The 13,568-nt window shown below is 26.8% G+C and overlaps 1 protein-coding gene across 1 annotated transcript in view; it reads left to right on the top strand.

Moving 5' to 3' along the window:
* Nucleotides 1–13,568, top strand: part of LOC100203089 (putative glycerol kinase 5) — a 45,657-nt gene that overhangs the window by 9,973 nt on the left and 22,116 nt on the right. Inside the window, exons 3-7 of the mRNA XM_065788220.1 lie at nucleotides 669–762; nucleotides 896–971; nucleotides 1,512–1,605; nucleotides 5,096–5,185; nucleotides 5,260–5,301. Coding sequence (XP_065644292.1) covers nucleotides 669–762; nucleotides 896–971; nucleotides 1,512–1,605; nucleotides 5,096–5,185; nucleotides 5,260–5,301 — 396 coding nt within the window. The remainder of the gene's footprint in view (nucleotides 1–668; nucleotides 763–895; nucleotides 972–1,511; nucleotides 1,606–5,095; nucleotides 5,186–5,259; nucleotides 5,302–13,568) is intronic.

The raw sequence follows: 13,568 nt of genomic DNA, 5'->3' as shown, positions 1-13,568 counted from the left end.
TTGAAGTTCTAAACATTTTTAAAACACCTAGATTGTCGCGATCTGTCATGTGATATTTTCTGCTACTCTTATGATCTTAAAGTGTCTAATCTTCATTAGACATTAAATATGATCTTAAAATGTTAATATGATCTTAAAATGTCTAATCTCCATTATGGTCTTTGTAATGTCAACAGCAGTTCATATGCATTTACTGCTGAAATGTTGCAAAATTGTTCAAGTTCATGGATTTTCTTTATTATCATCATTTTCCCCAATAATTTTGTAAGCAATAAAAGCAAGTTATCTGATCAATTTGGTACAACTTTTTAACAACTACAGCTTTAAGACATTAAGTCTGTAGGAACAATTTTTTGATAAAAAATATGTCAAAAAATCAAACTTTATATATATATATATATATACATATATATATATATATATATATATATATATATATATATATATATATATATATATATATATATATATATATATATATATATATATATATATATATATATATATATGTAGCACTGAAAACAGCTTAAAAACTAAATAACTTAAAAATGCTGGCGTAGGAATAATTTAGACTTTAATTGCATTTTTTGTCTAGCATGAATGCAACAAAGTTCAATAATATATATAGACAACTTTTGGCGTTAATTAATCAAAGAATCAATTTTTAGGTCCCGTATTTGTACCTAACTCATGGAGTTGTTGAAATTGACCCAGATGATTTATGGGATTTGTTTTTAAAAGTTGTAAAAGAAGCCATTAAGAGTAAGTTAAAGATATTTGTGAAATATCACATTTTAGTTTTCAGGAGCATCAAGTTTTTTATTTAACTTAGATGAGCCTAATTTTATTTAAAGTCAATTTGAAATATTATATTGGCATTTTTTTTTCTCTATAGAGAGTTGTCTAGAACCAAATGCTTTTCAATGTATTGGTATTTCATGTCAGCGATCAACAATTATTCTATGGGATAGGTTCAATTTTTTTTTTAATTATCTGAGAGTTTCTATTTGTTTTCAAAAATTTGTATAATGTTTTATTTGTCTTTGTTTTATGTACTAAAAAAAAAATTATTTTATGTAAGTCATATGGAAAGGATAAAAAAATGGCAGGGACCCCATGCAGCATATGGACCTTAAAGTTTGAGGTCGGCAAAAAATTGCCGACACATTTTTATGTTTTATGGTAACCCCTTTGTATCAATTTTTTTGTTGGGACCATTTTTTTTGTAAAAAACTTCAAGCTGTGGTCTTTTACAGATATAAAAGGATACAAAAAAGTTGGTTGTGCCCCTTCTAATTATATAAATAAATTAAGTTATTTTGTATTTTCAAACCGCTGGCACCAATAATAAGAAAAATTATTAGTAATTATTTTCTTGCTTTTTATTTTTTAATTTTTATCATATCTATATTTTTAAATTTAATTTTCAATTAAATAAAGCCTTTTTTTTCCATTTTTAAACATTTGAATAAATTATTTTTTTTAGTTTGTTTTTTAATCTTTGATTTCAGAAAAACAGGGAGTTCTTATTGCAATTTTATTAGTTGGCAGGACACAAGGTGTGCTGGAGTCACCATTTCTTACAACCAAAGTTGGACGCTAAAGGTAATTTTTTGTTATGAAGTGAGCTGTCTTATTTTTTGTTATGAAGTGACCTATCTTAACTTTCGAGTCTTGAAAATAATATTTTCCTGGCTAACAGAGATAGACCTGCTGCAGGATGAAACAAGTTTGTTCATTTAAATTTCAAGTTCAAATTTGAATTTGAATTGAAATTTCAGTTACTTCCTCCCATTCTCCAGTTTTCTTTTTTCCATTTCTTATTGATATTTTTAATTATAAAAAATATTACTTTTAAAATCTAAAAACAATTAATACATATAGGTTTAATTTGTAAATTTTTTTTTTTCTATTACAGTTTTAAATTATGTTTAAAAGTTTTTTTTAAATAATTGAATATATTTCTAAAAGGCAATAATAATGATATAAGTTATAATATAATTGGACTTCTATATTAGTATTTTTCTATATTATATTATTTGATTTGTCAATTATTTGATTGGCAAATAGAGATTCATATATAATTATTATCATTGCTCAATCAGTCAGCTTACATAGTCTGAATCTTGCTAATTATCATAAATGTCTAGAAGACTCCAGAAAATTCTAGAAAATTTCAGAGATTTCTAAAAACATCCAGAACAGTTTAAAAAATTCTAGAAAGCTCCATAAGGTTCAAGAAAATTCAAGGTTACAAAAAGTCATTATGCTACTGCCTGCAAATGCTACTTATGTACTATTTTTAAAATTTTGTGTTATGGGTGACCTTTTTTGAAAGTTAGAATAAACCCATTTTCATTACTTTATTATTCTTGGAAAATATTTTGGGCAGCGGTACTCCATGTGTTAGCAAAATTTGCCGGAAATACTGCCAAATGTATGTATTTTTTTGCAAAAAAAAAATTACTGTTAAAAAAAAAGTCCTCAATTTCAAATTTTGCCGGCATCCATATACGGTCGCCACTGTCGAAATATCTGAAAAAAATGTATATATATACACATTGTATCTAATATCTATAAATATGATACATATATATCATATCTAAATGCATTTTCTGTTATATGTATGTATATATACCATATCTAAATGTGTAAATGGTGCACATATATATATATACACAACCCTCAGAATTAGGGTTGGTATTTGGCAATTCCGACCTAACTGCCAACCTTAAAGTGTTTGAGGTCAGCAAAAAATTGCCGACCTCGTTTCTATGTTTTATGGTGAAACCTTTGTATCAAATTTTTTTGCTGACCTGATGTTGACCCTTAAAAATTTGAGGTCAGAAAATTATGGCCGACCTCATTTTTCCTAATTCCAAGGTATATATATATATATATATATATATATATATATATATATATATATATATATATATATATATATATATATATATATATATATATATATATATATATATATATATCAAAGCTATTAATCTCAAGGCTTAATTCTTTATAAAGTCCCTTACAAAATGTCGAATCAAGTTTTAGTAAAGGAAGACAATATGTTTTAAAAATAAGATTCTTAAATGACAATAAACAGAATAAATCCGTTTGTTTTCATGCAACACAAACTTGTCAACCTTGAATGAAAAATAGGAAACATTTAACTAAAAGTTTATAAGTTTATAAGATAAATATACAAACTAAATTTACCTTATAAATTTATAAACTTTTTTGTATTGTTACCCATAAATGCTGAAAGTTTGGTCTTGAACTCCTATAAATTAGTAAATTGCAGTTAATAATTTTAAAATTTCTAAGAGGTTAAGATAATATTTATATACTATTCTAATACAGTTAAAATAAATTATAATGTAAGCCTAAAATTTTTGCTAAAGAATTTATATTTTGTCATTGTTATTTGTTGGAAAAATTTGTTGGTTCCATTGTACCTACCTACATTCCCCATTAAAGCTTTATAAAAACTTTAAAAGAAAAAAAACTTAAGTAAAGTCAAAACCACAACTCTAACTACTTTGCTATTTTTTTCACTTAACAAACTTATCTTCTTCTTTTTCTTTTATTTTTTAAAATTTTTCTTATTTTTTATTTAAATTTTCTTATATTTTTTTAAATACTTTGTGGCATTGCTGTGTTAAACATCTCTCTTGCGGTATTATTGTGTTGAACAATGACATTTGTCAAAGTCCCATTTTTCTATTGCTGGCTCAACATTATACTTTTTTACAGGTGGATCAGATTTGCCTATTCTTAATAAATGTTCTAATCTTTGAGTCAACAACAAATGTCAGTTTAAACTAATTTTATCTTGGAAAACATTTTTCTAGCAAAGCTATATATAGCTTTGCACATAGGGATGGTTCAAAGCAATTCATTACATCCTTTCAAGAGTGCCATTGGCTTAACACATCTAACACATTTATGCTAGCACATTTTAAAGGTATGTCAAAACTAAAGGTATGTAATAAATAAGTATTCTGTGTCTAATAAATTATTCTTTAAACCCTCTGTAAACTTATTTTTATTAACTACTTTTAATACTTGCTTTCTTTCTGTTTCTTCTTTTAAACAAAGTATAATGCAATTTTTCACACGTTAATAAAACTTTTTTTTTTTTTTTTTTTTTTTTTTTTTGATTTAGCAGTATGAAGTGACCTGTCTTATTTTTTTGTTATGAAGTGACCTGTCTTATTTTTTGTTATGAAGTGACCTGTCTTATTTTTTGTTATGAAGTGACCTGTCTTATTTTTTGTTATGAAGTGACCTGTCTTATTTTTTGTTATGCAGTGACCTGTCTTATTTTTTGTTATGAAGTGACCTGTCTTATTTTTTGCTATGAAGTGACCTGTCTTATTTTTTGTTATGAAGTGACTTGTCTTATTTTTCAAGTCTTGAAAAAAAATTTCCCCAGCTAACAGAGACATTTGAAATCAAATATTTTACATGTGGAAGCTTTTCAAATAAACTTTTTTAAATAAATCCAAATGATCCTTTATTTTCAACATTGTTCCTGCCAATTGTTTTTTGAAAAAAGTTATGCATAACTAAATCATTAGGATTCATTAATGCAACATTTCTTAGGCCTCTGCTACTTTTTTAAATGTTGATTGCTCATTGACATTCTTTAGTTGAACTTTTTATGCTTGTTTTTACGCTAGTGAATGTATATACTTAAGCCCCGGGCAGCAGTCTATTTCAGTATAGAGTCAAACTGCTTATCTAATTGCATAATTATGTATGTATGTATGTATGCATTTTTTTTCTGTATATAATAAGTTTTTAAATATATATATTGTAGATAGTATTTTTTTAACTATGTTTTTTTAAGTATATTTTTAACTATATATGTTTTGGCAACATTTCTTGTAGTACTTATAGTTATAATTAGTTATAAAACATCAAAAACAGCATCGTACTAATTTTTCTTTTTCTTTAAAAAATTAGTACGATGCTGTTTTTGATGTTTTATAAATTTTAAAAATATTAAAATTTTAACTATATAGAATATTAAAAACATTGTATATAGTATTTTTTTAAACTATACAATAAATGTTGTTTTTATTTTTAGGGAATCAATATGATTGGTTTTTTTCTGTATACATTGTGCAGACATAAGATGTTCTTGCTCATGAAAGTTCTTAAGTTCAAAGTAAATTCTGTAAGAAAAATTTTTTAATTATGATTTTTATTTTCTTTTATTTATTTATTATAAATGATTTGAATTTTTTTTAGGGCTCTATGAAACTTGCTTGGCTCTTGGATGTAAATCCTAAGGTATTATTAATTTTTGTTTTTAAATATTCAGTATATTATTTATATACTAATTTTTCTTTATCAAAGTAAACTCGCGAACAGTAAATGAAAAAGGATGCCTTGTACTGTCATGCACTTCAACTTTTTGAATACATTTTAGATCAACAAAATGTTGAAAAGTATATTAAAGAAGAAATGAAGGATGGATAGATAGGATTCAATTTTAAATTAAGGGAGAATTGAAGGATGTAAAGTTAATCAAAATTTTTGTAATTTCTTGCAATTTTGTAGTTGCAATTTTTTAGTTGCAACTTTGTAGTTGCAACTTTGTAGTAATTATACTTATTAAAAAATAAAACCTTCATAAAAAAAACATAATTTTAAATTCGAAAAAATTACTCTAAAATTAAAAAATCATTTAATCATTAAAATTAAAAAATCATTCAAATTTATTTAAAATATAGTTATGTAAGAATGTAGTATTCTCTGTAAGAATGTAGTATTCACTGTAAGAATTCTGCATTATTTTCCCTTAGAGTCATTTTGAAAAGTTGCTTAATTTATTTTATTAAGAAGTTTTTTATATTTCATTCAAGACTTGATAAATTATTATAATTGTTGTTTTGTTTTTGCTGTTGACTTTTTGATAATCAATCAAAATTAGTTAACTTTTGCTGCTGACTTTTTGATAATCAATCAAAATTTATCTACCATATGAAATAACACTGGATAAAAACTGAAATAAGAATAAAAACAGGAAATGCTATAATGAGAAGCTTAAAATTATAGAGATGACAATATAAAATAATAATGACAAATTGATAACAATTGCAAAAATATTTGCAATCGTTGTCATTGCAAATATTTATAAAATGACAAACATTCACATCTCACAACTTTTCACATCTCACAACTGTTAACACCTCACAACTGCTCACATCTCACAACTGTTCCCATCTCACAACTGTTCACATCTCACAACTGTTCACATCTCACAACTGTTCACATTTCACAACTATTTACATCTCAAAACTGTTCACATCTTACAATTATTCACATCTCACAACTATTAACATTTCACAACTGTTCACACCTCACAACTGTTCACATCTCACAACTATTCACACCTCACAACTGTTCACATCTCACAACTGTTTACATCTCACAGCTATTCGCATCTCAAAAAATTCTTAGAACTAATACAGTCACTTCTAAAGCTGTGATACAAAACCATTCAGTACTTGCAATGAAATGTGATGCCTTAAATCGTTACTGCAGAAAAAAGTACTCAAAATGAACTATTAAATTTAATGGTTCCAAAAAGTTAATAATGAAATTAAATTAAGTCTTAAAAGCCATTTGCTGCTTAAATACCTGATATGTTTCTAACCATTTAAGTTGTTGAATTATCTTGACATAATAGATTAACTAACAACCTTGTGCAAAAAGTTTTTTGTTTCATCTGCTGCTTTTTTGTAATCTAAAAATTTTAAAGTTTTCAAATTAAATATATCAATCATAAGCACTAATATAAAGATTAAGGTCGACAAATCATTTTTTTTTAAATAAATGTTGACATTCGTTTCTTTATTTATTGGCAAATTTCTAATTTAAGAGGTATGTCAAATAACAGGGCAGGCAATGCGGGGGGGGGGGGGGGTTAGGCACATGCCTTCCCCTCTTTCGCGACTGAGTTAAAAACATCTATATGACTTTGTGTAAAATAACGAAGTTGGATCATGAACAGTTAAAAGGGCATAAAATAAAAGCTACTTGTCAGAATATAACAAATGAGACCTTCTTTTTTTTTGTTAGAGAATAAACTCTACTTGATAGTTTAATCAAAAGATATTTAACTTTTTGTAAGGGCACCAACAAATTTGGAAATTTTCCTAAAATAAGATATATACACATTTGGCTTGAGAAAATATTTTATGTATTATTGAGAAAATATTTTATGTAAGTAAACATACATAATATCTTTTTAGGAATAGTCCAAAACAGTATGATAAATTTGAAAACACTCATCAGGATGTAACCCGGGTTGTGATGGACAGAAGTTACAAACAAAAACAGTTTTCAAGGGATGTCCTTTGGTGGTCAGTTTCCTTTTTGCATAACAAATATGATATCTTGTGTGGTGCCTATCATTGTTGCCTGGTGGCAACATCGAAGAATAGTGTCTGCCTGTAAGTCTATCAAAATTCTCTCCAACAATAAGACTCGAGTTGTGAGGGTTCTGCTTAATGTTATTCAGCAAAAAATCTAAGTATGAAATGTGCCTGCCAGTTCTATGTGTATAAATCTTTTGTGAATTTAAAGCACATTGAAGAATTAGACGAAAAGCTAACTTTTTGTACCATTTATATGATTTTCGAAGGGCCTGAATTCCATATAATTGCTGGTCTACCCTGTCAACACCACCCATATGCATATTGTATGACTTGATCATTGGCGGTTTGAGTATAATGTTACCATCTGTATCAGATTTTCCTGTTTCCACCATCACTGGATTGTGATATGTTGACAGCATGTAAACAACTTTTTGTTTGTTACCCGATTTGTCTTTAGTTGCACGATATTTGCAGGCTAACATTTTATTGTCTTTGCTGCAAGTTTTGTAAATAACAGCAGTCCCACAAAGTCTACAGCAAAGGGGTATTAAATGAGTATATTAAACTTTTGCAAGTTTAATATACTCATTTAATACCCCTTTGCTGTAATGTTTTTGGTTTGTGCAAATAATTCCATAAATATAAGTCTTCTTGGACAAGCGGAAGCTGGCAAGAGAAGGGCTTGTATAGTTATTAACAGTAAAGACTATATGACCTTTATTTAGAAATGGTACCATCAGCTCTATTGGTATACATTGGCTTGAAGGCATTGTAGAATTTTTGTCATCATCATACATCTCAGTACCACAGTACACTAGAAAATCAAGTGTAATACCATCAGCTGTAGTCAACTCATATACCTTTATTCCAAATCATGCTCTTTTTGTCCTTATATATTGACGAAAATGCAATCTTCCCTTGAAAAAAACAAAGGATTCATCAACACTCAAGTGTTGTCCTGGACTGTAAACTTTTCGACAACACTATCTGATCATGTTGAGGAATGGTCTGACCTTATGCAATCTATCTCTATTAGGATCATCAAGATTATGATTAGGATCATTATTGTTATTGACAGAAGAACTTTGAGGATAACCTTGAAACGGTCTCGAGACATGGTTTTCAAAAAGGTTGGTGTCCAATAAAAACATCGGTGGACCAATACATGTTTAAATTTGGTTTATGTGCAATACCCATTAATATAATTAAACCAAAAAAGGTTTTCATTTCAACTACTGTAACAGCTTTCTAATCCTTAAGGTAAGAATTATTGGCCTTTTCAGGGTAATTGCTCAAAAAATCTTTGCAGTATCGGTTAGTTTCAGAAACAATATGTTCTAAAATAGCATTGGTTAAGTAAGCTTTAAAAAAGTCAAGAGTACTGTCTCCTCCTGTTCTAACATGAAGACCTTCAATAGAAAAGAATGGAAAAGTGACATTAAATTTTTCCTCATTATCAGCATCAACATGCTCCCATTCTAACTATAATTCTGTGTGATCAGGAACAACACGATCAATGAACTGTTGATGTGATCAACCACCATGAACACGAGGAAACGTAACTTCAAATTGGCATCGGTTAGGTTGAAGGTTATAACAAGCACCTCTATCTAGAGCAACACGATCAAAAAAATGTAAACCATTTACATTTCTATTTCCACCTCTGGTTCTCACGCGTTTCTGGGGCTGTGAAACACTATAAGATAGTTGATGAGTTTCATAACATTCTTTTTCACTATCAGATTCTGTACTTATATCACTAGATGATTCCTCATAAATTTCTTCTCTAGTTTGAGATTCTATAATCAGGTCATTATCTGCTCTCTCCTCAGATAAAGAAATATCATTGCAGAAATTTCGATTTTTAGGAGTATTTGGGATGGATGGTGAAGGTAAAACTAAATTTTGAACTGGTAAATCTTCAGACAAGGGTAGTAGTTCTTCATTTACATAATCTAAAATACTTTCAGAATCACTAGAGTTATCAAGATCAATATCACTATCTACATCACTATCATCAAACAAAATATCAAGGATTTCATATTAGTATAACTTGTTCGGTTTTTAGCCATTTTTCAAAATTATTTTTTGAGCGATCTATAAATGCAAATGACAAACAGTTTGAAGTATCAACTTTAGAAAATATTCCTATATCAGATATATATTTAATGTCTCAAACCCCTATAGATATTCAGTAAAATTTAAAATTATTGATGGACCGCCAAGCGGTTCATTTGTCATTTAGAAACAGATTTTTTTGCACCATGGTGTGGGTCACACGTCAGGAAAGGGTTAAGTAAAAGTAAGGAAACAAATGCTCACATGTTCGTCGGTTTGTTGTGCCCTTAAGGTGGTTCACCAAATATTTTCTGAAAATTGAAAAAAAAAGTGAAATTTTGATATTTAGCTCATTTGATAGGCAATTTATTGAGATTAATAATATAAAAATTTTTTTTAACTTTGTAAAAAAAAATTTATATTTTTGATGCACTTTGAAAATCTTAAAATCCAAGTGTCAATACCTTACCTTACATTTCTAGAATGTATGAAAAAAATTTCATGGAAATTTGTTGTGTTTTGAACTGACCCATTAAAATAAATGTTTTTTGTTAAAATTGAGGCAAAATGAAGTATAAAATAGCATTCTAAACTTGTGTAGTTTCTATTGATATAAAATTATTCTTTTTTTTTAAGTTTAAACAATTTTGAATATTTGGTCATTTACCACCTTTTAGAGATTTGGAAATTTGAATTAAATTTGAAATTCACCACCATTGTTTATTTTGAGTTTTGGTCTCAAAGCTGAAAAGTTCTTTTAAATGCAATAAAATATTTTTCATTTGTAAACTAGTTTTTTATGTACATGTATGTACTTTTTTTGAAGATAGTGACATCAGTGATTATGAGAGCACCATCGCAAAACGCTTTTTACTGCAGAGAACATAATACTTTCAGAATAAGAAACAATTTGGTTGCTTGTTTTTTTATAACATCTTTACTTCCAACATGAAAGTGAAGAGTGCTGCCCATCAAGGACAATCTTTATACTATGATTGGTAAGAAAGGATTCAATAATCTTAAAGATGTTACCTGATACATCATAAGAAGAGAGCTTATGGAGAAGACCAGTATGTCAAACCTTGTTAGAGCCTTTAGAAAAGTCAAGAGCAATTAGGTCAAAGAACCTTATCCTCTCCACATCTATCTCAGGCTTGGACAGAAATGGCGTGCGATCGCACTCTGTAATAGTTTTTTTTCTTTACAACTTGATCACAGCTATTTTGATGTTTTAACAATTTAAATGCAATAAAAAAGTGTTGCATTATGAATAACTTTTAATCGTTGATCTTTTCCCAAGTTTTTTTTTTATGGGAAGGCTTTAAATAAAAACATAAAATTAATTATAATGATTGTTTAAATAAACGTATTTTGTGTAAATTAATAAAAAATGTTATATATACTTTTTTTTTGTAGGCATGTATTTTTTATGATAAATTTAAATGTTTGAAACTATTTTTCCATGTCTTCCTAAAAATCTTTTAAACAATTATTTTTTGAAAGAATTTTTTTTTAAGCTACTTTAGTTTATGAATAAGTTCAAAACTTTTTGCAACAACTTACTTAAAACTGGTGTAGGAACATTTTATATGAATTATACAAGAATATAAAATATTCTTTATTTACTTATATAAGCATGTATTTTGTTGATTAATGGAAAAGTTTTGAAGTATTTTGTAATGTTCATACGATTAATTTTTGAAATTGAATTTTTTTTTAAATCTTCTAAACAAACATTTTACTTGTGAAATGCTTATTAATAGTTACAAATTGCTTGTAATGCTCAAATTAAAATTAAATTGCTAGTTTTCTATCTATTTTTACGAATAAAAAAGTTTAAAACTTTTTTTTAACTTGACTTACTAATTAGAGCATGAAATTATTAAAAATTACTATTTTAAAAAGGCTACGTTATTTTTTAAACAATTTTTTTTTTTTTGCAACTTTTTTGAAAAAATGAATGTTTATACAATTTAAAAATATTATTATATAAAATACTTTTTAAAATTAGATAAAATTTGTTCATTTAATAAACAAAACAATTAGTAGTAATTTGTTACTTAATTTAAAAGCGTTTTGCGTAACTTTAATAAAACATTTAAAAAGATATGTTTAATAACATATTTCAAACGCAATTAAAGGGATCCAAAAGTGCCAAGACAAGTTGTGTTTATTTTAAAGAGAATGATTAAAAAAAATGTTGGGGCAGAATTTTTTTAAGTAAAACAAAATAATAAATGTATGCCAACAAAACAAACTTTGTTGTTTTACTCGAAACTTGCTGTCTCCACAGTAGCAATTCTCTCAAAGTCTTTAAAATATGTGCCACAATCTACAGACTTCATAATTTATTCAAGCTCGTTTAATTCCAAAGGGTTTTACTAAATGACATCATTGTAGAATTTGAATAAGAAATTAAAAAAAAAATTTGTTAGCAAATTAAAGATTTTTTTTCCATTATAGGTTATTAAAGAATTTGTTTAGTTTCTTATCATTATATAAAAGTTTTTTTTTTTAATCATAAATTACTATAGAATTTTTTTAGTTATTTTAAGTTATTTTTTTTTTTTTATATTTAAGAAGTTCACATTAAAAATATTAATAAAATATTTCAGACATTTTAAGCTTGTTTATTGCTATAAATTAATTGTGTTATATTTATTGTTAGTAAATTATTATTATCCGTATTAAGGTTCTGTTCTATCTGTGTTCTATCCGTATTAAGGTTCTGTTCTATCTGTGTTCTATCCGTATTAAGGTTCTGTTCTAAAAAATTATTTTTTAACCTTATAAAAGTTTAATAAACAGCATTTAGGGATTGTTCATAAAGTACATACGCTTGGGTGGGGGATAGGGAGTCTGTAAAGAGCGTATATGAGATGGAGGGCAGGGGGTCAATTATAAAAGTACGGATCCACTCATGTAAAAAAAATATCATAAAATGTTGGGTAGGTAGGTTAAGAGTGTATATAGTTTTAGGGAGATAGGGGATACTCAAAAAAACTATAACAAAATGTGGAATAGGGGGGGGGGGGTAAAAGGGTTGATATTCAGGTATACGTACATTATGGACGACCCCTTATTTGCTAAACTTTTCATTGGGTTACATATATTTTTGAAATAAATATTTAATTATTTAATAACTTATTTAATCAAGCAAGATATATTTAATAAAATTTATTCTATAAAACATGTATTGCTAATTTTATTTTAATTTTAAAGTTAAATAATTACTGTTAAAGATTGCAAAAAAAGGTGTAGTGTTATTGAGTCAATTTTGAATTCGAAATTGTTTAACGAAAAACCTTTCATTTTAATTTTGTTAGTTTTTTGATAAGAGAAATGTAAAATACTTGCCAAATACGACATATAAATTAGGAAATATTAAATATAATATGTTTTTAACGCGCGCTTCAACACAATAACAATTTTAATCGCCATCTGTCTTGAATTATTGCCATAAAACATTATTTCATGCTTTAATTAATAAAGCTGTCTGTAAATTGGTAAAGTGTAAACTCTATAAAAAGCCACAAGAAACATTCTTCACAGTTTTAATTTGGCGGTTATAAAATATTAAATAGTAAATTTATAGCCAAGCTTATAATGAAGTATTACGGAGTTATTGGTTGTTCTAGTAATGAAAAATCAGGTTCTCATATATCCTTCTTTAAACTACATTTGGATCCAATTACTGCAGATTTATGGGAAAAGGCCATTGGATTAAATAACATCTCTAAGAATACAAGTTTAAAGAAGAAATGGTTAAATCAACTTTTAGAAGAAGATTTATTTTCCAAAATCAGTTCCTTCCATATTTCTTGGTGAAAATAATTTGGCTAAGGTTAGTTTCTTTTTTAGTTCTATTGACTCAAATCATACTTTCTAGCTACATAAGTTTAAATAGTAATATTTCATAAGGGTCTTTTTTTTAAATATATACGCATAATTAGTTATTTTGTCGCATTGGTTTGACAAAGTTCTAACTGTTTTTTTTTATATTAGGAGAATAGCAAATAGACCTTTTCTTTCTTTTTTTTTTTTTTAATGTCTATTTAAAAATATTTATATAAATATTTATTTATTTATTTGTTATATATATATATATATATATAT

Source organism: Hydra vulgaris, chromosome 01 (assembly GCF_038396675.1).
Source record: "Hydra vulgaris chromosome 01, alternate assembly HydraT2T_AEP".
Taxonomy (NCBI): Eukaryota; Metazoa; Cnidaria; class Hydrozoa; order Anthoathecata; family Hydridae; genus Hydra; species Hydra vulgaris.
This window is presented reverse-complemented; position numbering and strand designations above follow the sequence as displayed.